The 25683-nt window shown below is 38.0% G+C and overlaps 1 protein-coding gene across 3 annotated transcripts; it reads right to left on the bottom strand.

Annotated features, from left to right (window-relative positions):
* Positions 1-3347: 3347 nt before the first annotated feature.
* Positions 3348-10470, bottom strand: LOC149016039 (uncharacterized). Of its 3 annotated transcripts, XM_089157151.1 has the most exons (6): positions 10249-10470; positions 10085-10158; positions 9759-9983; positions 7894-8112; positions 4172-4391; positions 3350-4053 (listed from the first exon to the last, which is right to left on the bottom strand). In XM_089157151.1, exons 3-6 carry the CDS (start codon positions 9878-9880, stop codon positions 3787-3789), a joined length of 828 nt encoding a protein of 275 aa, XP_089013277.1. In that variant the 5' UTR covers positions 9881-9983; positions 10085-10158; positions 10249-10470; the 3' UTR covers positions 3350-3786. The 3 variants fall into 3 exon arrangements, with proteins under 3 accessions (XP_089013280.1, XP_089013277.1, XP_089013278.1); XM_089157152.1 differs by lacking the exon at positions 10085-10158; XM_089157154.1 differs by lacking the exons at positions 9759-9983; positions 10085-10158; positions 10249-10470 and adding an exon at positions 8235-9752 and having other exon boundaries at positions 3348-4053.
* Positions 10471-25683: the final 15213 nt, after the last annotated feature.

The following is a 25683-nucleotide window of genomic DNA, read 5'->3' as shown; positions in this document are numbered from 1 at the left end:
ATAGATAAACTGACACTAGACATTCTCACCAAAGCCAAACTACATTAAAAAAAAAAAAATTAAAAAACATATTTCGTTTGGTAAACCAAGAAGAAGAAAATTTGAGTGAAAATATATAAAATTAAAATCTAGAAAGCATTCATTTTGTCTAGGAAAAAAAAATTAGTAAGGAATAAAAAAATAAGTCTCTTATCAAAAGGAAAAGTAATTTGTGTTGCTGCGGAATTTCACCCTATACTAAAACACGGTTAGACCTTTGGAAGCTGGGATAAGACTTGTCCAAAGGAACACATAGTCAAAGCAAGTCAATCACTACGATCAGCGGGTTGCCTCCAATGCCTAAGTTAGATTAAAAAACAACACCACCCCTTGGGACTTTAGATCAGAAGTCTAATGTAGTTAGAATGAACGTAAGGAAAGCAATACGAGAGAATTTATACCATTACTTAGCATCAAAGAAGTGTATTCACAACCCAACCAATCAGATGTGCAAGTTATGCATCCTAGTTAGCCTCCAGTGCTCAAGTTATCGGTTGCTTTGGACCAGACCTGACAGGTACAGGTACGATATTGCAGCATTAGGTAGGGGGTGTCAAATTCTAATTTTGCTTGAGGCATGCGCATGACCGTCAAGCCGAGATTTTGGACCGTCAAATCCGAAATCTCGGTAAAACCAAAATTCTAATTTGAAGGCCGACTTGATGGTCCTGCGCATTAAATGTGCAGGACCCAAGCAAAGTCCGTCAGATGCATGTCTTCAGACTTGCCGGGGGTCTGTCAAGTAAGAAGAGGTCTAACTAGGGGACTGTCACACGAGCTATCCAATCATAACTCCTATGAAAGTGGGATTGGCTCTTGACTCCTGGTCATGTAGTTCGGTCTCAAGGCCAATTACTTTTTGCTCATGTGATCTGGTGGTTAGGCATGACCAATACGTCTAATCTTCTTAAACTGCTCTCGGTCCATTCATCAACAATTCACTGCACACTGTTCAAGAGTACAACTCATCTTTTAGTTAGTAAAGAAATGGGTTTCAAAGAGGACCTTAACCAAAGGGAGTTTTGAGTACTGACAACATGAATCAGGGGATTGAAACCAAACCGATCCCGAATTCTCAGGACCGTTAGGTATCCGCCGATTACATAGGATGCGGATGCTCCATATCCGCCGAAAAATTATCCGATTAGTTACTTATTTGGATTTGTTTTTCTTATTTTTCTATATTTTTTGCTAAATAACTACAAAGTGTAAATCTAATTGACCAACCCTCACAAATAAAGTGGAAGAGTTACAGGTGACGAAACTGTATTTAATCATATTCATTGCATTTAGAATAATTTATTCGAAAATAACATCCGATTACTCCGAATCCGGATCCGCCAACCGAGGATATCCGATCCGTCCGAATATAATAGGATGCGGATATGGTATTATCACTATCCGATCCGTTTACACCCCTAATGAATTCTAAGGAGTTGGTTTCCATACATAGGGGTGTCAACAGTTCGGGTTGGCCGGTTTCGGGCTAGGCCTAATCGTTTCGGGCTGAAAAACACTCAACCCAAACATAGCCCATTAAGAAAATAAAGGTTTCAGGCTGGTTTCGGAGCCGATGCGGTTTGGATTCGGGCTGACTAAAAGTTTGGGCTAACAGTTTAGGATTAGGTATACTAACGGTTTGTGTTCGGGTTTACTAACAGTATGTTTTGAGTACCTTGTTGATGTGTAGAATTTATCAAGAGCATGTGGACACATACAAGCATTAAGTTCTCTTTCAACTTTCTTGTGTTGAGTGTTAAAAACCAAAAATTTATTTTCTACAAAGAAGTAAAAATTATAGAACTAATATACAAAATTTTAGTGGTTTTGGCATCTTGATGAATTTTAGTGGGTTATCTCTGCTTATTCTCCTCCCCCTTCCTGACACTTGTAAAAATGGATCAAAATAAATCATTCAAAGATTTTCAAATGATAATACATTTGCTAAATATTTATTAAGCCCATCTTCCAAATGGCGAAGGCTTTGATAGGCTTGTTGTTTGCATATTCCAAAGCAAAACAATTAAGGAAATCAAATGGATACTTAGGGGTTTTCCTTGTCTTTTACATTTAAATTAAATTTATTTTATTTATTTATAACAAGTTTAACGGGCTCGTTGTTTCGGACCAAATGGTTCGGGCTAACGGGCCACACACAGACTGGCCCGGACCAGCCCAAACCAATGCGGTTGAGATTGTTCAGCCCATTAAGCTTATTCGGTCCGATTTTAACGGTTTGCGTTCGGATTTGACACCCATTGTAAATGGATAGATTCGTGTTATGTGCTTGCACCAAGTAATGACCGACTTGACCCCTCCAGTTTGCGATCTCCCTTATGCATGCAGCTATGCTGCTCTCGGAAAACCTACAGGTGCAACTTTAACCTCGCTTTGGCTAAGTCCCCTTTCTTCTGTTTGCCAAAAAAGTAATAATAATAATTCCTTTTCTTCTAATTTCATAGATCTTAGGGTCCTTAAAATTTTGTACTTCTGGATTTATTTTATATTTATGTTAAGAGGAAAATTTACACATACCCCACTTAGATATCCCATAATTACATACACATCCATCAATTTCGATTTTTTTAATTATGTATACCAGCCCTTCTCAGATGTTAACAAACTTGCCAAGATACCTCCTCACCCCCATTTTGTCTCACTCCATTTAACCTTCGTACTCTTACCCAAGGGAAATTAAAAAACAAATTCCCCTTGTACGTGCAGAATTCCCTTGTTCCAATGGAGAGTTGATTCCGTATTCCCTTGGCACAAAGGTTAATGGCCTATCAGTTATAATCTAGGACCAAGACATCAGAACAGCCTCTCAACAAAAGTTGCTAGAAAGACAGCAAAAAGCCAATGCAGGGTTAGTTGATTAATAAGACCCATACCTCTTAATGAAGAAATCGTGAGTTCAACCCTTGCAGGCGGGCGGTGTATATAACATCCTCATCCTCCATATATAAAAATCTTCCATTTCAATATATATATATTAAAAAAAAAATTACACTAACATCCCAAAATAGAAGCCTTAAAGCACCCCACTTTATATTTAAAAAGCACATAGATCACAAAAAATGAATTTTCATTGGATATGTTTGTCCAATTTATCACTGAAAACCTTTCAGACACTATTTATTATAGGAATATTTTTTAAATAAACAATAATTTAACTGTTTTCATTGATAAATTTGACAAACATATCCAATGAAAATTCAATTTTAGGGTCTCAGTGTTTTTTAAACATAAAATGAGGTGTCAGTGCTTTAAGACTTCTATTTTGGGGTGCCAGTGCAATTTGCTCCAAAAAAACAATGACAGCAGAAAATCCCCAACCCACCAAAACAAGAAAAAACCACAAAAATAAACACACTATAAACCATAGACAACAATGCCTGAAAAAGGGAAAGCAAATGCCCCGGCAGTTCCACCAAAATATCAGTGCAGATGCTTGGGATCAAGTTCTACCCTCAAGTCTCAGTCGTATGCACCTTTCTTGAGGAACCCCAAAAGCAGTTTGAAAAACAACAAAAAAGGGGGAAGTGAGGAGGAACCAAGCAACAGAATAGAAGATGAAAACCAAGGATTCAAGTAAGCAACATTTTCCTTAATTCTTCATCATCCAATTGATGGCAACCCCAAATACATTCAGGGGGAAGCCATTGTGAATTACAAATGCAAAATATGAAATCCAATATCACCTACATAGGCATGCAGCTTGGGAAATAAGTCAAAGCCGGCAAAATCTCACTTTAGACCAAACGCGAATGACAGCTTTGGTCGAGATTTATTCTTACCTAAGAGCTTCATCTGATTCGCACGTTCCTCCTCTTCCTCTAATTTCTTCCTCCTCATAGCCTCTTCTTTTTGTCTTTGAATCTGCTCTAATTCCCTGTAACGTTCCTCCTCTTTTCGCTGCTGCTCCAAAGCTTCTCTTCTTTGAGCTTCTTCAACCCTCCTCCGGTTTTCCTCTAGCATCTTATCCAGCTCTTCTCTCTCTCTTCGAGCTTGTTCCTATGAGACACAAAGGCATGAGACCAAAATCACGAAGAAAATATTGTTGATGAAGCATTAAATTTTTTTTTCTAAAAAAATTGAAACCGGCAACTGAACCGCATTCCAAGGTACTCACTTCTTTCTGCTTAATCTCAATAAGAGCAGCTTCTTTTTCTTTTTCAAGTTCAACTGCAACCTCCTCGAGGAGTTTTTTCCGCCCTTCCTCTATTCTTCTTTGTATTTCCAGTTTTATCTCCTCCGAGTTCAAGCTCTCCTCGACTTTCTTTCTAATTGCTTCCTCTACTCTCCTAGCAGTTTCTTCCTCTAATAGTTTTAACTCTGCTTCTTGCTGACGCCTGCTAGGGCAAGCAAAAAGTTAATGGGCATAATACTCGAAACAAAGATGAGAGAATATCACTTCCAATTCCAAAATACATTTCTCGAGCCAAATGGTAGAAAAACTGAATTGGCAAAGTGTCATTGCAAGCATCTCTCATTACAATAAATGGTCAACTAACCTCACCACCCATCAACACACTAAATACAAGCTTATGCTTTTAAGGCATACCTCTAAAAGATTCCTGATCCAAATAAATGAGTTTTCAAACCGGAGAACAGTAGATAAACGAGGCACCAATTGGATCATCAAATATAACAAGTTGAACTATAGCAGTAGCTTCCTTCAGAAAAGCCCGTGGAGAAGAATGTCAAGTAACCTGTTACAGGTTTAAACTAAATCACGAGAAAACACTTCAATTCTTACATTAACTGTCGTTCTCAGTTAGAATTCTAAGATTTATTCAAATAAATAATATTCTAGTTAAACTAATTGTAGGGTCAAGCATTGAAGAAAATCAATCATTTGACCTCCTGGTGCATCTTACATGAAATTGTAACTATCCATTTCATATGAAATACAGCATCATAACAAAGCAAAACCTTTTTAATAGAGAATCAATTGCCAGGCAAAACTCATGGTTACTTGAAACATTTTTGAAAACCCATGCCCTCATATTTGAACCAAAAAACAAGCACGTTCTGTTTCTTCTATTTGGCAAAATGTTGAATCCATTCAAGCAAGATTTTAAAATGCTTATGTACCTTTTTTGGGGGGTGATTCCAGTTAAGTGATAATGTCATTGGGTTAACCCTTTCTAAATGGAAAAATTGCCCTTACTGTCTAAAACCCAAAATAACCCTCTTTCCCAGTAAATAGCAAAACTACCCTTCTCATCTTCACCCTCAAGGAAGACAACCTAGCATGCAACTCCTCCTAGCCTTCCCTACAACCCCATGTTTACCAAGTACCACCCCCATCCCCCAAAAATAAAAAAGGAAAAGAAAAACCACACCCAACCCCCACCCTACAAAAATATAATAATAAGTAAACAAAAGCAAAAAGAAAAAGAAGAGGAAGCTGGACAGAGACAATTATATTTATAGGACATCAGGAGAAACTGGGACTTCAATCACAAATAAAATTCAAACACTTTCAATTTGACAACACCCAAAAAAGGGGAAGGTAGAAAACTGTAGTGAAACTCCTTGAATGTGATTTTAATGAATCTAAAAAACAGGGTAAGATGGCAAGGCCAACAGCTAACCAGGATTACTTGAAGAGGCAGAAGGTAAGACAAGAATGGGTCAATGTTTTCCATCCCATTCTAGAAACGAACACACCAGGAGGGAGCCTGAATCCATCTATGAATAAGGAATGATGCATAGGGGAGGCAATACAATAAAGCCCCCAAGACTTGGAAGCTATGACAGGGTATATGTCCCTTAAACCAAACAAGGTGGTGCCAAGGAACAACAGGAAAGCAAGCTCTGACAAAATCCCAAGCAGATGCAGTACCAAAGAGACCATTTAGGGGAGTGAAGCAAAGTGACTGTATCAACCATAGTGGACTCTGACAAAATCCCAAGCAGATGCAGCACCAAAGAGACAATTGGGGGAGTGAAGCCAAGTGACTGTATCAACTACAGCGGAGTGATAAGATTGCCTCCGTAGGCCGCAAGGAGAGGAGCATAGCAGCCCAAATGGCTGCTAAATCAGAGGAGGGTGAGTGGGTAGTGACCCACATACCATTGGAGATTACTGTAACCACCACATTAGAGTGCTTCTTTAATGCCAAAGGGAGACATGGCTCTGGCTCCTAGAGCCGAGAAAAGAACTCCCATAAAGTCCAATTGTTTAAACTGAGGAGAAGCTGCCATTACCAATCTTGGAGGAAATAGCCCTGAGGGCAATATGCTATGGAAGAGGACCCTGCATCAAACCCAAGAGGCATCTGAGGTGTGGAAGATAGTGCAAAGGGTCATTGCAAAGAAGATCCACATAGATCCAGTCGAGAACAACTTACCAGATCAACTTATGCTACCTATTACCTGCTCTATTTTCATTTTTAATCCCTCTCAAACCAATGCCTCATACATCTTTCAGGAGGCAGGTGGAGGCTCAGCTGGATCAGTGGAAACCCAGAAATTCCAGCCCTTTTCAAAAGTAACACACATAAGGGATTCCATAGCCTAGATAGTAGGTGGGGAATACCAAAAAGCCCACACCAACTCCAGCCCCTTCCCACAGTAACAAATGCATAAGGGATCCCATAGCCTTGATAGTGGGTTGAGGCAGACCAAAAAGGTGAGACCAATAAATGCAAGACAATTGGAGGACTGGTCAAAGTCCTACCAGTCAGATAATTTCTATAAAGCACCCATAACCATCAAAAGACCCGCCGGCTTTCTTATACTAGTCTTTTTGTAATAATTTGAACATGGAAGACAGTAGAAGGAAGAAAGGAATCTCAAGGAGAGAATCAACAGCAAGGGCCATGTCAATAGGGGAAGTAGAGATAAAGTTAGAAAAACATGGTGATTGGCGGGAGCTGCCCACCATACTAACCTTCTTTTGGCAAGAACTTATGGAAGGGCTATATGCTGGCTGAGCACTGACACTTCTTACTTTGCAGAACTGGCTCGAGCGGGCTTCCAGATAACACAACCTCATCCCCACCACTCCCCCACCCCAACCCCCAAAAAATAAAACTATGAGAGCCTAAAACAAAATTAGAAATCAGAAGACTCTGAGATGCCAAACATCAAAAAGAAGAATAAATATTACAGCACTTGGGCTTGTTAAAGAAAGACAATGCAAAACATTTATTTATCGAAGGAGAGGAGAGAAAGGACAACAATTGTAGTCTTTCTCAGGATACCACTAATCAATTTAATATTCAGAGAACAAAGTGTATTCCGGTTTTATTTCAACAGTACAACAGTAAAGCACAATTAAACTGAACCTTAAAATAGTTAAGGGAAAAAGTAAAGGTCCACATACAGTTAAGATCCATATGTCAGGCAAAATTATAGTGGTGTATTTCTACAGTAAATAGACCATAAACAAAATAATGAATGCATTACTACAAGTCATCAATACAGATCACAAATTAATCAGCTTATCACAATTATGCCCAAATATTCATCATTTATCCTGTCAAACAAACCAAAGCTCCGGCTTTGAGATGGAAAAAACTCCTGCAATTGTGGGATCAATAATTAAAATACCAAAATAAATAAAATTGTTAACAACATGAAACTTAGTGCAGAACAGTAACAGCAAGCTTTACAAAGTGCTCAATGGAAAAGATTCCTAACAAAGCTTGCTAGGAATATAGAGGAACATTTCTAGCAGTCTTGTAACGAAGTTACCAAATGTAAGAACTACAAATTGAAAAATGCAAAGAATGTCAAGGAAACAATTGTACCAAGAAAACATTCACCAAAAGAATAGAAAACAACCAAGAATCTGAAAAATTGCTGAGACAATGGGAAAAGCATGGAAAGTGGAAAGTACACCTTTTCTTTTCTTCTTCCTCTTTTTTCAATTTTTCAATGGCATTCTTTCGTTCTGTTGACCCAAGACTTGGGCTTCGAGACCGTTCCGTAGGAGATAGTGAGGTGGTCCTACTTCTTTGCCTTTTGTGTGGTTTTGGGGTCAGAGAGCGACTTCTACGGCGCCTTGGCGTTGGGGAACGACTTTTACGCCGTCGGGGTGATATGGAACGACTTTTACGCCTGTGAAGTAATATAGAAAATTAAAAAAGAACAAGAGGAATTTGAGCATCATAATTGATACCAAATGGCTATTTAACCCACCATCTACCATTGTAATTCTACAACATAACATCTACGGTTACCTCATATACTGTTAAGAATAACCCTTGTGCACTCCATCTTTTATAACAAGAATTCTCGTATGTCCGAAGTAAGCAACCAAAGGACATCCATCAGCACCCATCACCTGCTTATTTCCCACAACTTGGGAGAAACTACACTTCTTTAATTATCCTTATAGCATAATCGTTCTCTATCTCACTTTCAAAGGTCTCAATTTGTTTCCCAAAATATTTATATTTCCAATATTCTTTAGGCCTTACACGAAAAGTTAATATTTCTTGAAGCTGGGTAATCCTAAGCATATATCAATAGGTGTAAAGACATTAGCCACACAATCATATGGAGATCCATGCTTGGGAAGACTTTAACAGCAGTATGATGACGACGAAGCTTAAGCATGCAAACTGCCAGGGTGCTCATTGCATGAGAAGATTCTGGGTACAGAAAATGTCATTGTGCCACAACAATAGAAAACAAATACAAGTTATGCCAATAGAGAATGAAAAGAAAAAACATCCAAACATACTAGTAAGAATACAGTGTTCTACATCGTGCAAGTGCTTTTAATTTCTCCAAAACCCCTACTGCAACTTTGGGAGATTGGTCAAGATCTCTTTTCTGACTAGCACAAGTACAGCAATGGACAGGTAAACCATCAAGGAACACACCGAACATTGGCAACTTCCAATTAGTATTTAATCTTGGCTTCTTTAGTTTTTCTCTTTTTGCCAATCTTTCCTTTTCTCAGTAGAAGCTCAAATTTAATAAAAGAAAGGGGGAAAAAAAGGATGTACAGACGGTACCAAGTACAGTTACAATCCTCTAGAACACAAAGGAAGGTCTTCACTACCAATACTGGCCAACTACTGAAACCTGTATCTAGGTCTACCAGCTGCATCCTTTTCTAACTCCACGACAATTGACCAAGACCACGACAGAACCATAGTGGAAATTTTCTATCTCCCCCAGACGAGGAGGCTGGTAATGAGCAATTGGATTTGCTTCACGGTAACCGTGAGATATCTTTCAATCGATAAATTGAACAAACATCTGCAATGCCCTCTGCCACTGAACAACAAACCGAGGAACTCTTGCTAACATGAATCACCACAGGGATCCAAAGGTAAAAATCTTCTTTAACCCCCCCCCCATACAGGGATCCAACACAAGGTCCCATCCCAAGTAATAGAAACAATCCCACGCATTGGCCAAAGCCCATAATTTATTCCAGGTACCAAATCCCTTTCCTTCCATCCCAACCCACGATCATGACTGCCTACAGCCTATAGAGAATCTAAAACCAAAACACCATCAAAAAGTTTACCTTTTAAACATAGACTAAGGTAGCATCAAAATAAAGCTTGTGCCAAAACAAAAGGACAAAAAAGAGCACGAGAAAAAGGATTGGATACGTACATACTAGCTCGATAAGTTTCTAGGCGATTTGGCAATGATAGTTATCGAGTCCATGAATGAGCCTTTCTAGGAATACAAATGAATTTTATTCAATTCAATTAAGACAGAAAGTGTGTTAGTAGTATCACCTGCTACGGGAATAGGGAGATCGGCTCCGATCTCTTCTACTTCTCCTGCTATATCTATGCCCAACAGGAGAAGGAGAATATCTTCTCCTGTAAGAAGGAGAACGCGACACCGCCCGGGGCATCTCGTCTTCTCCACTTGTTCACTGCTATCAAACAAACCCAAATCCAACGCGAAATAGATATAATTGTAAGTTCTCCAATTGAGCTGCGATTACAGCAAGCTTCCTGCAACACGGAACAGGAAAAATATATTATTAACAGAAACGTTATAGAGGGAAAAAAAAATAGCCTGAAAAACGTAGACCAAAGAACCAATAACAGTGTACCCATTAAAACGGCATACAAAATCTGAAAATGACCTTCAGACCATTAACCATTGATAAACTTTAAAACCCTAAATCTGTTGGGAAAACAAAGTGAATCAATCAGAACCCTAAAATGAGTAACAAGAGAGAATGCATGAGAACCCACAAGAACGGAAGAAACATACTTTTTGGAAAGAGAAATATGAAGGTGGGTCTTGTCTTGTCTCTTTCCCTCTCTTCGTGTAATGGTGATGAAGGTATGAGAGGAAGAGGGAACAGGTCTTGAGGTCTCCTGCAAGGCTGCAAGCAGAGGAAGCGTTTTCCCTGAACAGGGTATTGTGTCTTTTGTTTCTTGATGGGTTATTCGGAGTTAATTGATTAATCCATACCGTGGAAATTGTGGACCATCTTTCAAAAAAACAAGGTAAAATTTATCATCTTCATATACAAAACCTCTCTTATATATGTAATATTCCTATCCCCATATATAAAAAGGGCCTTTGTACCAAAAAAAAAATTCTCTTATTTAAAATTTTAAAATAAAATAAAATAAAAATAAAAACCAAGAAACGCCCGAGTCTGGATCATCTCTCCGACAAGGAGCACTGAGGGTTGTTGACCACAAATGACAGGGCCCACAAGGTCAGGGTGATGAGATTTATTTTTCACTTATGGGCTCACATAATTTGTTGTTATAAGGGTGTCAAAGAGAGCACAAAGTGTGCTTCCCATCAAGGGAGATGATCCACACTCGAAACGCCCTCTCTACGAATGGGAAGATGCAATGGGGAGGGACTATGGTGGGTTTGGCTTTCCAAAAACTTTTAACATATTGGGGTGGGTATTACGAGATATAAAGCCTTTGCCCCTAATCCAAGGGAATTTGAAATCTAACCTCCAACTTCAAGATGTTGGTGCTTCATAAACTGAGTCACCTTGAGTTTCTGCAAAAGCTTTTACATATTGCTTAAGGTGCATTTAATAACGGGCCAAGGAACAAAGTTTTTGGCGTTCTTTTGTTCTCCGAACCCGAAAAAGCGTGTGGTACAATGGTTTGTTCTTTCAGGAAACAAATAGGTCTAATTTTCGTGTTTAATATGAATTTTTACAAAATAGCTTTGACTTGTTTTCTCGTTCTCAAAAACAAAAGGCACATCACAATTACATCAAAGAGAGACACTCATAGACAACTTCTAACTCCTTCCTACCTTCATAAGAAATTTTTTCTTTCTAAAAGAAAAATCCCCATCATCTCAAGTATTCTTAGCATATATATTTTTTTTTTTTTCTAACAATCAAAATTGTACTCAAACTACCGTTCTCTGATAAAAAAAATTCAAAAAACAATTCTCGCAAAGAACATTGTCCTCATAAAAGACCATTACCGAATGTGCAATTAGAGTTATGATACTTTTTTTAACTCAAAAAAAAATTGTATATTTTCTTTTAATCGTAAAAAAATAATTATTATTATTATTTTCCCTTTCTTCTTCAAAATGAAAGAGAAAAATATACGTTAATAGGGTCACTTTTTTAGTTAGGATAAGAACCAAGATAAAAATATACATATTTTTTGAGAAATATTAAAAGAATGAACTATTACACATTTTCAACATTATCCCTTAAATTGATTTAGTACCATATTGTACAACTTCTCAAACCTATCTACTTTTAATGGTTTAATCAAAATATCAATAATTTGATTTTCAGATTTATAGAAATCAAATTTGATATTGTCATCCTTGACCCACTAAGGTATATAAATATTTAATGCAAATGTGGTTGCTCCCACTATGAAATACTAGTTTTGAGAGAAAAATTACTCTCTCCTGTAAGTAAGGAAGTATTTGATTAAAATAGTAGATTTTGTTTTACCTGTCTATATCATGCATGTTTTATTATATCAAATGAATTATGTCATCACATGAACCAAATGATAAGACAGTTTTTTTTTGTGGTAGAATGACTAAGGCAGAGGTATCCATTAAGTAAAATGGGAAATTTTATGCAAAAGCAAGAGGGATGGTGGGCTGGGATTTAGGGATGTTCACTGTTTTAATGAGGCATTGTTGGCCAGAAAAAGTTGGAGAGTGCTGACTACCCTAATTCTATGTTGGCCCGAATTATGTCAACAAAGTATCTAAAAGGCATACTCCTATTAGAGGTGGAATTTTCCCACCAACTATTCTTAGGGCCATATGTTTTTGACTGGGAGGGATATGTTAAGACGGGATTTTAAGACAAGCGGGTAATGGGCTACATACTAAGATATACAAAGATCAATTTTCCCACTACAGTCCTCAATGAAGAAAGAAAGAAACACCCTTCCTCACACCCTCCATTTCCTCCCTGAACTTCGTGCATCTCAATCTTTCCCTGCTCAACCTAAATCTGAGTAGAACTCCCGCCCGGGGGGAGGGGAATGGCTGACGAGATCATTTCTCTCTGCCGGCAGTAAGTGAAGGAAGTTTGGATCGTTAATCCAGGGACTGCCGAATAGCCACGTCGCCTTTCATGCCTCAAGTACGTGTTCACCCCATCCCCATCTTAGCTTTATTGCACCCACCTACCGCTCAAAGTTTAAGCAGCAACATCCTTTATTCAATCTTATCAATTAATTTTCCTTCTCTGCTCCTCATTAAAAGCCATATAGTAAAGTCCCCACCCAACCTAGTTTACACCCTACCAACTACGACCACCTTGCATCTTTTATTACTTATTACTATTTCTTTTTCAGGAACATCTCATGGTAAGAAAAGACAGAAAACTTTCCTCTTTGGTCTATGTTTTCTCACTTTCTTTACTACACTTGTGCTTCATCGTAGGAAGAGACCTACTACGTTTATTTTCTTGTCTTAAGCTATTATGCAGGGTCGTAGTCGTTCCTCCCCTCGAACTTCATCAAACAGGAATCCAAAGTAAGGCCCTACGACCCCGGTCAGGTATGGCTTGGAAAGCTACCCAAAAGCTGGAGGGCAAATTTCTTCGTCTGCCTGGAGGCCTTCTCGGGGCCAATCTGAACCCAGAAAAAAAGAACCTTATGTTGATACCCCTATTGATAGAATTGTTTACGGTTATGCACTGGGCTTTCCCCCTCTAGCTGGCGTTGCCCTTGGTGGAAGTATTTCTAAACTCTGGAGAGACATGGGAGTGGTGGCTATTATTCCTGCTGGAAGAGACTATGTTAAAATCATCTTTGCATCTTCTGATGCCCGAAGCAGGACCATCGACCTATCTCCTTGGTGGATTGGAGACCACCTACTCCATTTATCCATGATTTCGTTCTCGGATAATCGGAAGAAAGCTAAACTACCTCCAATCACAGTCTGGACCCAACTAAGGGATATCATACCAAATTGCATGTATGGTGACCAGCTCTTCTGTGCAGCCTCTAAGCTAGGAGGAGTACTAGATGCTCAACTCCAGTTCAATGAGATTGGTCTACCACCAAACTCAGATCGACTGAAGATTCTCTTGGATATAAACTCCCCTGTTAAACTGACGGTGCCCATCAAGAACCTGAATGGGGACACTTTTTGTCTCAAAGTCTTGTATGAGGTTCTTTTCATTTGTACAAAGTGTGGGAAAATCTCTCATGAAGCTGACTTTTGCATCATTCATGAACCCAATCCCACACCCCTAAATCAAAATCAATTGGTCTATACCCCACCCAAAGCTTACCTCCAAGCACTTACCAACCCCATTAGAGGATTCATATCCAATCCTAAACCTTTCTACCCTGGTCCGTTGAACTCTGGCCTTGAAGGAGGTCCCAGACAGCCATCGGAAGATGATATTTTAAAATCACTTCTAAACAGTCCCGTTTTGACTCATTCCATTATGAGGTTCGAATAGGAACCCATGTGGTAGATGTCTCAAAAGCGGTGGCCCCACTAAACTCACTAAACCCAACTTCTCACAACCCAGAACGGTTGAACCAAAGAATAAAACCTCTAACCAATCCTATGCAACCCAACATCGACCCTTTACAAGCTACCTTATCTCCAAACCATGCTGAATCACTGATGCCAATAAATGGGCCCTGCTACGGTGTGCAAAATCAAAAGGAAAAAACACTACCAAAGGAATGGAAAGAGCTTCGGAACAACTCGCAGAAAGCGGTGTAGGAGTAATCTCGACACATGATGTAGTCTCAAAGAGCTTACTCATCGATTCAGGCAAAGTAACCAGAAATCGCGAGCTTGTCTCTCAAGCTGAGATCGTGATCACTGAAGAGAAGGGAACAAATTCTTCTCTCTTGATTCCCCCTACTGATGATGGAGGACCCATACCTTTTGCCCCTAAAAATAAGGGAAAGGAGATCGTCGATTTTGAGACTCCTTCTCTATTGCAGATGAAAAATTCGGATAAAGGCAAATCGGTTTTGGAAGCTGATGTCTATTTGCTGGAATTAAAAAAGAAGGAACAAGCTCTGAAGTTGAGTACGGCTGATCCTAGTCAAAACAGGACCCAAGCTGGAGAGACCCCAATGGATTGTCTGCCCCTAAGTTCTAGTTTGGAGCTTCTAAACCTCCTTAAGGACCCAGGCGTCATTTCTGTGCTGAATCAGCTCAAAGGGAAAAGCTCGGAGAATATGCAAGGACAACAAGTCTTCAACATCCAAAATGTTAAGATTTTCAATGGATCTACTGATCTAAAAGTGTCTGATGATACTGTGACTGAAGCTACACCTAACGGGGGTTGGGGGACTGGCTTTAGTGGTACTGCAGATGGAGGGGAAGGGGAAGAACGTACTTGGCCCAGCCGCAAGTGATCTCGATCATCGGCTCTCGATGATGAGCAACTCTCACCTCTAGAATCTTTCCGGCTGGCTTTGAACTCCTTACTTGTGAAAGCACCTGAACCCATTGCCCATTTCGCAATTTTCTGGGAGGAAATGAAAGCGCGATACATAAGCATATTTGGGCACCCTGTGAACGATCCATTCTTCACTCCTACGCGCCCGACGGAGAATGTGATACTGGAGCCAAACGCCCCCCAGGTTTTCCCCTACCATATCTACAGTGAATTTTTCGATTCTTGCATAGTCTATTTCCTCTCCTTATTTGCAGTTCTTTTCTTTTGGTACAATAAACTGTATGCTAGGTCTAGGAACCATTTTTTTGCGTAATCTGCAGTAATATTCATGTTTGTTGACCCCTAGAGTTTGGGATTATGCTTAGTATCTCTTGCTGGTTTATGCCTAATTTACTATAAATTTTGACTTTATCTTTCTTTCACCCTGTAAGCTTCTCTTCTTTTTCTTTCATACTGTTTTCTACTTTCCGTTGTAGTCTTTTTAACTAGTGTAAGCATTAATCCTTTCAACAATATGAACTTCCTTTCCTGGAATATTAGGGGTGTGAATGGAAAATTCTCTCTTCATTGTCTAAAGAAAACCCTCACAAAAATTAAACCTAAAGTGGTGTTTCTCTGTGACACCAAATGCAGCAACCACCTGACACTGGTTAAGGCACAAAACACTGTTTTCAAGAATTTCTCTTTGATCGGTTTCACTAATAGCTCTAGATCCAAAGGACTAAAAGGTGGTTTGATGGTGCTTGCACAAAAAGACTTCCCTGTCTCGCTGTCACATGTTGAAAACAACTTTTTGGTCATTACATGAAACAAGCCCTCACCGTGGGTTGCAATTTTTGTTTATGCACCACCAACCTACTCGGAAAGAGTCACATTCTGGGAGAACCTAAATTTGTATCTCTCCACCATTGACAAGCCATTCTTTATCGCCGGAGATTTTAATGAGGTCATCTCAAAAGAAAACAAATTAGGTGGCTCCTTAAAAAAAAACCCATCCTTATCCTCTTTCCTGAAAAGGGTTGATGCCTACTCCCTATTGGAGATCATAGCCCCAGGAACCTATTACACTTGGACTAACCGATAGAAGCCCCTGAACCTTATTAAGGAAAAACTGGATCATTTTTTTCACGAGCACTAGCTGGATTGCCATCTTCCCTTCCACCCATGCCCAAAGACTCCTAGCTGCTTGCTCTGATCTGATCATAACCCCATGCTCCTCTCGGCCACATATCACGAGAGAAGCGGGAAAAAGTTGTTCCATTATCAAATTGCCTGGCATCTCCACCTGGATTTCCTAAAGGCTGTATCAGCAAACTGGGAAGCAAATTATGGTGTGCCATTGGAAGGGAAACTAGCTAATCTCTCTAGATTCTTGTCCGCTTGGAATGTCTCCTCCTTTGGAAAGGTCAACGAACTCTTTCATAGACTGACTGTTGAAATTGATTTTTTGGAATCCAGAGACTCTCCTAATCTATAACTAATTAAGGAAAAAAAAGATCTCCTATCCTGGGCCCTTGATGTGGAAGAATACTTCTGGTTCCAAAAGTCTAGAACTCAGTATATCACCGCAGGTGATAGAAACACTAGATTTTACCACCTCAACTCCAAAATACACAATCACAGGAGGAAAATTGAATCCATTGACCATGATGGGGCCACTTTAACTGAACCACAAGCCATTGCATCTGCCTTTGCTCAATATATGCAGAATATTTTTTCCACCTCAAAACCACTCGACATTTCTTGTATCCAGTGCCTCTTCCCCCTGATTTCGGATCTTCATCCACGTAGCTCCCTACCGTTGGTCCCTTCCCTGGAGGAGATAAAATCAACTGTTTTCTCTTTCGGACCTTATAAAGCCCCAGGTTGTGATGGTTTCAATGCTTTATTTTTTTCAAAAGCACTGGGAGACCGTCTGTTATGACGTACAAAAATTTGTGACGTCTTTTTTCTTAGAGGGTACCCTCCCATGGGGAACGAATCATACGTTGCTATGCTTCATCCCTAAAAAAGAGAACGCCCAATCTGTGTCTGAGTTTAGACCCATCAGCCTCTGCAATGTCACCTACAAAATCCTTGCCAAAATTCTGCACTGCGGCTTAAACCGACACTCCAACACATCATCTCCCCTCTACAAGGAGCGTTTGTTCCTTAAAGACAAATCACTGAAAACATCTTCCTAGCTCATGAAAATTTTCACTTTATGAACAAAACAAGGGGTAAGGCTGGATATGTAGCTTTGAAACTTGACATGTCCAAAGCCCACGACAGGGTAGAGTGGAGTGTCATCACTGGGCTTTTATCCTTCCTAGGCTTCACCCAAAACTGGTGTGACCTTGTCTCTAAACTCATGACAACGGCTACCTACTCTGTAAAAATCAATGGTAGCCCCTTCCAATGGTTCACGGGATCTAGGGCAATTAGACAAGGTTGCCCCCTTAGACCCTACCTTTTCCTTCTTGTCATGGAGGTCTTGTCCAGAATCCTCAATGAATACAGGACTCTCAACTGCTTCAAAGGGATAAAAATTGCAAGGGAAGCTCCAGAAGTATCTCATCTCTTTTTTGCAGATGATACGTTCCTATTCTGCAAAGCTGAAAAGGAGGATGTCCTTACACTGAAGGCTGCGTTGGAGATGTTCACGGATGTCACCGGTCAAGAGATTAACTTTAAAAAAAGTGGAGCTTTTTTCAGCAAAAATGTCAGTCATGAACACAAAACCCAAATCCTGTCGATTCTGGGAATCGCGGAAATGAAGAAGGATGCTATATACTTAGGAACCAACCTGTTCCTGGGAAGATCCAAAACAAAAAATCTCAATTTCATCCTGACCAAAATCCGAAACCAGTTTGCCTCATGGAAAGCATCTACCTTGTCCTTTGCCGGGAGGGAGGTCCTTATTAAACCGGTCCTACAACCTCTATCCCTCTACTACATGTAATGCTTTAGGTTCCCAAAAGCCATCTGCAAACAAATTGACTCTTTATGTCAAAGATTTTGGCTAGGAAATCCGACAAAGAATAAGCAATTTACCCCTATCTCTTGGGATAAATGTTGCACACCTAAACATCTCGGGGGACTTGGTTTCAAGAAAATTGAGGACATCAACAGAGCTCTCCTCCTTAAGCAAGGTTGGAAACTTCTTAGTGAACCCAAATCCCTTTGGGCAACCACACTGAAAGCCAAATACTTCTCTAAATCAAGTTTGTTTAACCTCGAAATTAAGCTCAAGAGTTGATCATGGACATGGAAGAGCATTCATAGCATCACCCCTGATCTCAAGAGAATGATAGCAAGACAAGTAGGGAATGGGGTCGACACTTCCTTCTGGTACAACCCTTGGCTCCCTAAGGCTAGGAGTGTTAATGAAATGTTCCCCCACTCTAATATTTGGTCACACAACACTTTTGTGGCCCAAATGTCACTAAACATTCCAACAAACAGGGAGTATCTCTCAAACTTTAACCTACCTCTCTTCCCTACCACTCTTTTCAACCTTAATCATTCACAAGATTCTTAGAGTTCACGCATATCCACCAATGGTGAATTCTCAGCCAAACTGGGTGGAAAGGCGTTGACAAAACATAATTATGAGACAATACCTACAGAATTCACTAATTGGTGGAAAATGTTCTGGAAGCTGAAGTTACACCCTAAACTCAAAACTTTCTTTTGACGTCTACTGAATGCAGGGCTACCAATTAGAGCTACACTTTCTCAATAGACGGAAACGCACGATATTTGTGAACTGTGCAGCAATAAGACAAAGACTCTTTGGCATATCTTCATCTCGTGTGAATGGACAAAGAGAATTTGGGCAGCAGGACCCCTCGGTCTGCGAACGGAACATCTAGCTCAACAATCTCTATTACATTTGTGCAATGATTTCCTAATTGGATTTCAACTAGATATACATAAAAACAGTGGTTCTTCTCCGTATTTGTGATCACATGTTACTTTACATGGAAAGAGAGGAACAATGCTTTAAAAGGAAAAATTAAACCCAACCCCACAGGATAATGCATAATATAAACAGATGGATAGTAGACATGAAAGTTTCACCTTTTAAGGATGAGAAAACAAGTTTGGAAATCCAAACCCACCATACGGAGTATTTAACAAAGAATACTAAAACTAATGTTTTGCTTTGTGCAAGGGTATATAACAAATCAGTAGACACAGCTGGATGGAGCATAGGGATCATGGAGAAAGGAAAAATCGTGAGGAAAAAAGAGGATATTTGAGAAAAAGCAACTCATTGGAAGCAACAATAAGGGCGATGAAGGAAGGCATGAAATTTTTAGATTCCATTCAGGAAGTTTGGGTAAACGAAGAGACGGCAGTTCCACTCTTCCATAACCCACCCACAATTCATTGGCCCATCCACTTAATATCTAACTTGGTAGATATTAAATCCAAAATAGGAAATGCTGAGTTCTGTAACTTTAAATCCTCAGGACATCTAAACCTCTTCAATTAGTTAGCTACTGGTTGTTTTCTGCATGGCACAAGTGACACTAACCTCAAACAAAATGAGGATCTATGTTTAATTTAATCAGTAATGAATTTTCTTTCTTTGATCAAAAAAAAAAAAAAAAGATATACAAAGATCAATGGCTACCCTCTTTACTTTTCAAGTGTATCTATAATGCACTCCAACCTTATGGCACATATAGTATATCAAAAACTGATATATATATATATATATATATATATATATATATATATATATATATATATATATATATTATTTTTTTTTTTTGGGTGGGGGGGGGGGCATAAAACTGATATAGTACTATAAGCTAAACAAATATTAGAGAATCCAAATTATGAAAGATTATCATTAAAAAACTAACATAAGTTCATCTCATCATCATACAAATACACAATAGAAATTAGCAATATAATGTAATAACATTCTTCCCCCTAAGCAACACATGCTTTACCCTTCTATATTTCTAACATCCATCATTGTGGTATTATACATATTGTTAATGCAACTAAGAGGGGGTTGAATATGTTGCAATTAGTGGATTTGTCTTTTTTTTTTTTTAATTACAAATTAAAATTAAGTATAAAACTAAACTAAAAGAGAACAATTGCAATCAACCACAACACACAAATTTTATAGTGGTTCAACTTTAAAAGTCTACATCTACTCCTCTCTTAGCCTTAGAGAGAGTAGTATCCCACTAATGAATATCTTTCAATATGGTGGGTAGAGATCAAACACAATCTATGTTCAATTAGGACAAGAACAAAGAACACCCTTTATAGTCTTTGTTCTAGATAGGGCAAGAGCACCTTTAACCAATTCTAATCAACCTATATTAGAATTGAACAAACAAGATACAAGGGGCTTAACACTTTACCCCTTGTTTGAGTGACGCAATATGAGATGCATGCTCAACCAATGAAACTTCAACAGCCTTCAATCACCTCAAACTTGGCTCCAATAAGCTTGCTTAAACACCTTGGTATGTTCTTCAAGGTTGTGAGAGGACAAAAGGCAATAGTGAGTTAATCTTGACAAGTTTGAGAGCTTGAGAGTAGTTAGGGAGCAATATCTCAATAGGCAAGGTAGAAGTCCTCAAATGGGTTGGTTGGGCTTATAAAGATGGCACTGAATTGCTTGGCACAACCTCCTAATAGATATAAATTTTTGTAAAATTTTAGTCTAGAAGGATCACCATTTGATTCAGATGGAGATCCGTTTGAGAAAGTAGCCATTAAAATATAGTTGTTAGGCATATTTTAATCACACGAAATTCCGTCTTGGCTACTATGACCAGACAGACGACTGTCTGGTCCAGGCAAAAATTTTGTCTGGGCTTCTATGACCAGACAGATGCCCGTTTACAGCACAAAAGCACAACTACGAAATTGAAGGGCATTTTAGGTCCCTAACCAACCTTATGTCTACAAACACACTCATAGCATGTCCTATGTCAATATAATGACATGATGCACATGAATTTGATACTAATGAGTGCAATTACATGCAATTGTGTATGGAGGTGTCCTAGGTCCTAGTGTGCTATGTCTTCTTACTTGAGCATGACTTGATATTCTTGAATCTTCTTATGCCTTAATCTTCATGCTCATCTTGACTTAGACTCCTTATCCTACTTGACTTAGTATTGACTTGGGCTTGAGCATACGGTGAGCTAGATTCAACGAGTTGGATTAAGTCCACTTGCTTTAATATTAAACTAGACATACACAACTCATTATAAACATTAATACTTCATGTTTGTTATCATCTAAACTAATAGAGACTGATGTGGCAATGCTGACATGACATTTTTCCACACGTCTTTAACTATATTTATATAATTACTTGTGCTTCCCTCTTTCAATTATGGCCTAATAGATGAGTTCTATGGGTACCATATTATAAGGGTATTCAGCTCGAACCTAGTTGTGACCAATGAAGGAAAAATTGACAAAATATAGCAGAAATCGATGATATTTTGGTATATGGTGATACAAAAACTAGGATCGAAATGATATTTTCTAAAAGTCGCCAAAAAATAGACGATTTTCCAGCAACCCAACGAAATATTTGCAAAAATCACCAAAATTTCACATAACAATGCTCCTTTGTTAAAAAATCTCAAGTTTTGAGGATTGCGGGTTCGTGCATTTTGTAGGTATGGGAAGGACGAGCTGTTATGAAAGTTTCTCCCGGTACAACACGGTTGGCATGGAAGAAGCCATGCATGATTAACATGCATTCAACCACCCAAGCTCCGATGCTCTTTTGCAGCAATCACCACTAGCAACTTCCAATGTGCAAGAGCAACGACTTTGTGTGCGTGACTTGTCTCAAGTTCCTCATCAAACTTTCCAGGATTCTATTTTATCATCAATCCAATCACCATTCACGTTTTTTCTTTTTCTTATCAATGAATAGATCTCTTTACTTGTACGACTTATATGGCTCATATTTCTAGATGTCTCATATTTCTCGAAAAAGTGATTCGATTGATGGGATTTGGTATGACACTTATGAGATTGATGATATTGATGAGATTGATAGTCAATTGATATTCAAATATTTCTTCTTAGAACGTATTGATTTGACCCCATAAGCGGGACCACCACCCAATAGCATGTTGCTGCTAGAATCCCGTATTTCTTTTAGAGAATCTCCTAATTGTTCGAGAGCAACTAGAAAGAGATTCTTTAACTAGAAGGAATTCCGTTCAAATGTAGGATACCTATCCAGAAGTTTTCACAACTCAATCATGTATGATGGAATCATCAAAGATTTGATCTTTTCGAACTCTATCTGTAACTCACTAGAGGCTTGGGAGTTCTTCTATTCAATCCCTATTGAAGCATGGACTAATCCCAATACTCAAGCTCATCTTCTCTGGATGGAACAAGCTTCGCTTTTTCAATTCTTCTCCACATCGAATCAATGCTTAAGGGCCTGTTTGGTTACATGAATCTGAGAATTATACCCGTTTGGTTGTAAAAATCTCTAGATTCATGAAATCTAGAGATTCACCTTTTTACACTAAAAACATGAATATGTAGATTTATGGGTAAGGGGTGAAATCCAGAGATTTCAAAAAAGCTATACATTTGCACATTCACAAAAATCACGTCGATCAAATAGATTTTTAGGATGAATCCACTGATTTCATTCCACAACCAAACATCTAATTTTATAAATTATAACTCTATAGATTTGAAATCTCTAGATATTTGAAATCTCCAGACTCATGTAACCAAACAAACCCTAAGGCATTTTAGAGAATCAGAACTTCAGAAGTTCTTTGGATCTCGATCGATGCTCACCTTAATCTTGATTTTTTGACACTTTTGCTTCTATGTTCCCGTTAGATATAGTAAAAGATCCTCTTGTCAGTCATCACTACTAAGCCTGCAGAGTGTTAGAATCACTGAAATTGTGCTAGAAATGTCGGCAAAATGTTGCCAATAAAATGGGGTTTCACTAGTTTCGTTGGTTGTTGAACCAGGCTGTTCCGACGATATTTCATACCTTGGTTGTGTCTATCGTTTCAAAAGGACATACAATAAACAAAGTGTATACTATCACATATGATAATATCAATCAAAAAGATATGGACAGTTCAATAAATAATAAATTAGGTTTGACGGGCTCATAAATCCAATACTAACACCCTTTAAACAAAATATTGTAGTCATAAAACCATATAAGCAAAAAGATACCTCATCTTAGAAAATTGTAACTACAACAAAAATGTGAAACAACCTTGCATGTGTCCTACTTATCTTGAGGAGGCAATGTCTCCACATTTCACCCTGATATGACTCTACTTTTCATTTGGTTTCCTATTCCATGCGTGTACCTTGGCCTCCCCCCAAGAGGGATCAAACCGGTTAACTCTGACTCTAACTTGAGCAACTTGTTTAGCTTAACCTAGTCGAACCGATTTACCAAAAGCATATGTAACTTGCATAACGTTACTAGTTCTTGTTTTGTGTGTTCTTTTTCCATTTTTGGAATGAAAGCAGCTCAAAACATTAGTGCAATTCAGTTGGGTTTTTTTTTCTTTTCCTTTTTCTTTTATCTTATTTCTTTTCTAAGATAATTATTGTTGCTCCCCTATATTATAGTTTAATTACTACCTTATCCCCTATACTTTTTTAAACTGCTAATCAACCTTAAACTTTGCCTATAATTACTGATGCCCTTGCATTTAAGCTCCATTAATTAAATGATCATGTGACATCTTAGATTTACTCAAAACTCGTAAAATAAACTTGAGGTTTTATATTATTTATCTACATTACTCCCTTTATTAGTTAAGAAATTAACCTTAAGCCTTTATTAAGTGCTAAACGTTCTTCTTCCACACACACCAAAAAAAAACTTCTCCTGTTACCCCCACAAAAGGGGGGGGGGGGAATCTTCCTCAACGATGCTAAACTCAACTTCTTCCTTTCACTTGAGAAACCTTCAAAATAGAAGGTAATAAAAAAAAAATAGTAGTTCTTGTTATAAATAATATTTATTTATGGATGTTCATTACCCCCAAAGAGATCATACCAAAATATGTAACTTGCAAAGAAGATCTCAGCCATTTGAGCATGCGATCTTGGCGATTCACATTTTCATATTAATCGAAAATCTTAGCAATCCATCATTTCATATCAAGATCATCTTATTGTGTGTGAGAATCATATATTGTATTTCTTTGTAAGCTGTTATATTTCCATATTAGAAAAGATGCTAGTTCCATTTTAAATATGTAATGAATAACTCAATAAAAGAGTTGAATCCATCTTGTCCTAATTTTCTTTCTTGTTTTGAATATATTTTTGCATTTTATAATTGTTCCTTTATTAGCTTTTTTATTTTTCTATACTTCAATTTGGCGTTGTTTATTTATTTTGAGTGACAAAGGTAGCTTTTATTATAGAAAAGCAAAACAGGCATAGCTTAACAGCAACAACTTACGAAAGCAAATTTTTTGGAGCTGCATCCTTCCAAACCAAAGGGCTGGCGGGAGGGGAAAAAGATACATGAAGTGAACTCTACTGTTATCTTCAGCACGTCTTCTACCATACCTGCCGCCCTCCACGGCATCATGAACTTCCTTCTTATCAATGATTTTGCAGAACAAGAATCCAAACAAATGTGTATTTAATGCTGAAATTAGAACTAGAGAACTTTTCACTTGCTTGTGAAACTTAAATTTCCTAACACTTACCATTGATGACTTGCCTTGGAGCTTAGTTGAGATTCACCATATTTCTTTCTCCCATGAAATCTTTATTGAGACTTTAACGGCTTCAGATATCTAGAGATTTCAAATATATAGTCATAATTCATAAAATTAACTATTTGGTTAACCTAAATTTGTGGAATGAAATCTGTGGATTCATCCTGAAAATTTGGATTTCACCCACATACCTATAAATCTACAAATTCATGTTTTTAATGTAAAAATATGAATATTTAGATTTCATGAATCCAGGAATTTTCACAACTAAACGGATATAAATCTTGCATCCATGAATCTAGAGAATTCAAATCTTTGGATTCATGTAACCAAACACGCCCTAAGGCCATTAATTCATAGAACCTTGGGTGAATGAATATAGTGATTTAGTTTTTGTTATTTACTTTACAATCTCATGTTTTAGGAAATTTCTTCTTTCAATAGATTGTAGTTTTCAATTATTTTCTTTTGACAGTTAAAGAGCATGTGATTTTATCTCATCACGATTTAAATCTAAAATGATTAGAATATAAGGTTTAAATTGAGACTTTATATGGTTCTTCTAATGAGAAAATATAATCTTTTAGCTTCTTAATTAAGAAGGGTAAAATAAATATTAAACATGCAATCTTAACAGTCTATTAACATCGTTAGAAGTGAACATGACAATAGTAATCTCATAAAGAACATGGTCTGTTTAGGAAGTAAACTATAATACAAGAGGCAACAAAAATTATCCCTTCCTTTTCCATCGTTGAAATGAAGTGGTACTTTGTTATAGTTTTGAGTCCACCTTGAAAACATACAAAACTACCTCTCTTTTTTTAGGTCCAAGAAATTGTTTTTTTTTCACAAAAAAAGGACGTTTCTTCTCTTAAACGCGTGGAAGAGCATTTTTTACATCAAAACAATAATCTCATATTTTGAAACCCTTAAAATTCAAAATTTCTTCCTTCTCATTTTTCTTGTTATAAAAATGTTTTTTTTCTTCTCCTTTGTTACTATACATGATTTCAATACTTAGAAATAGTAGAAAACAATAAAAGAATAGAAATAAGAGAAACTATTTTTTACCTAAAA

The sequence above is a fragment of the Hakea prostrata genome, chromosome 5 (genome assembly GCF_041222555.1).
Source record: "Hakea prostrata isolate BN-2017 chromosome 5, UWA_Hpros_2, whole genome shotgun sequence".
NCBI classification, from domain to species: Eukaryota; Viridiplantae; Streptophyta; class Magnoliopsida; order Proteales; family Proteaceae; genus Hakea; species Hakea prostrata.
This window is presented reverse-complemented; position numbering and strand designations above follow the sequence as displayed.

Excerpts from the sequence above, each read along its gene's own strand:
- LOC149016039 (XM_089157151.1), bottom strand. The coding sequence starts at position 9,880 with ATGCCCCGGGCGGTGTCGCGTTCTCCTTCTTACAGGAGAAGATATTCT. Across the intron at positions 8,113-9,758 it reads TCTCCCTATTCCCGTAGCAG|GCGTAAAAGTCGTTCCATAT; the intron begins GTGATACTACTA and ends ATTACTTCACAG. Across the intron at positions 4,392-7,893 it reads GAGGAAGAAGAAAAGAAAAG|GCGTCAGCAAGAAGCAGAGT; the intron begins GTGTACTTTCCA and ends TTGCCCTAGCAG.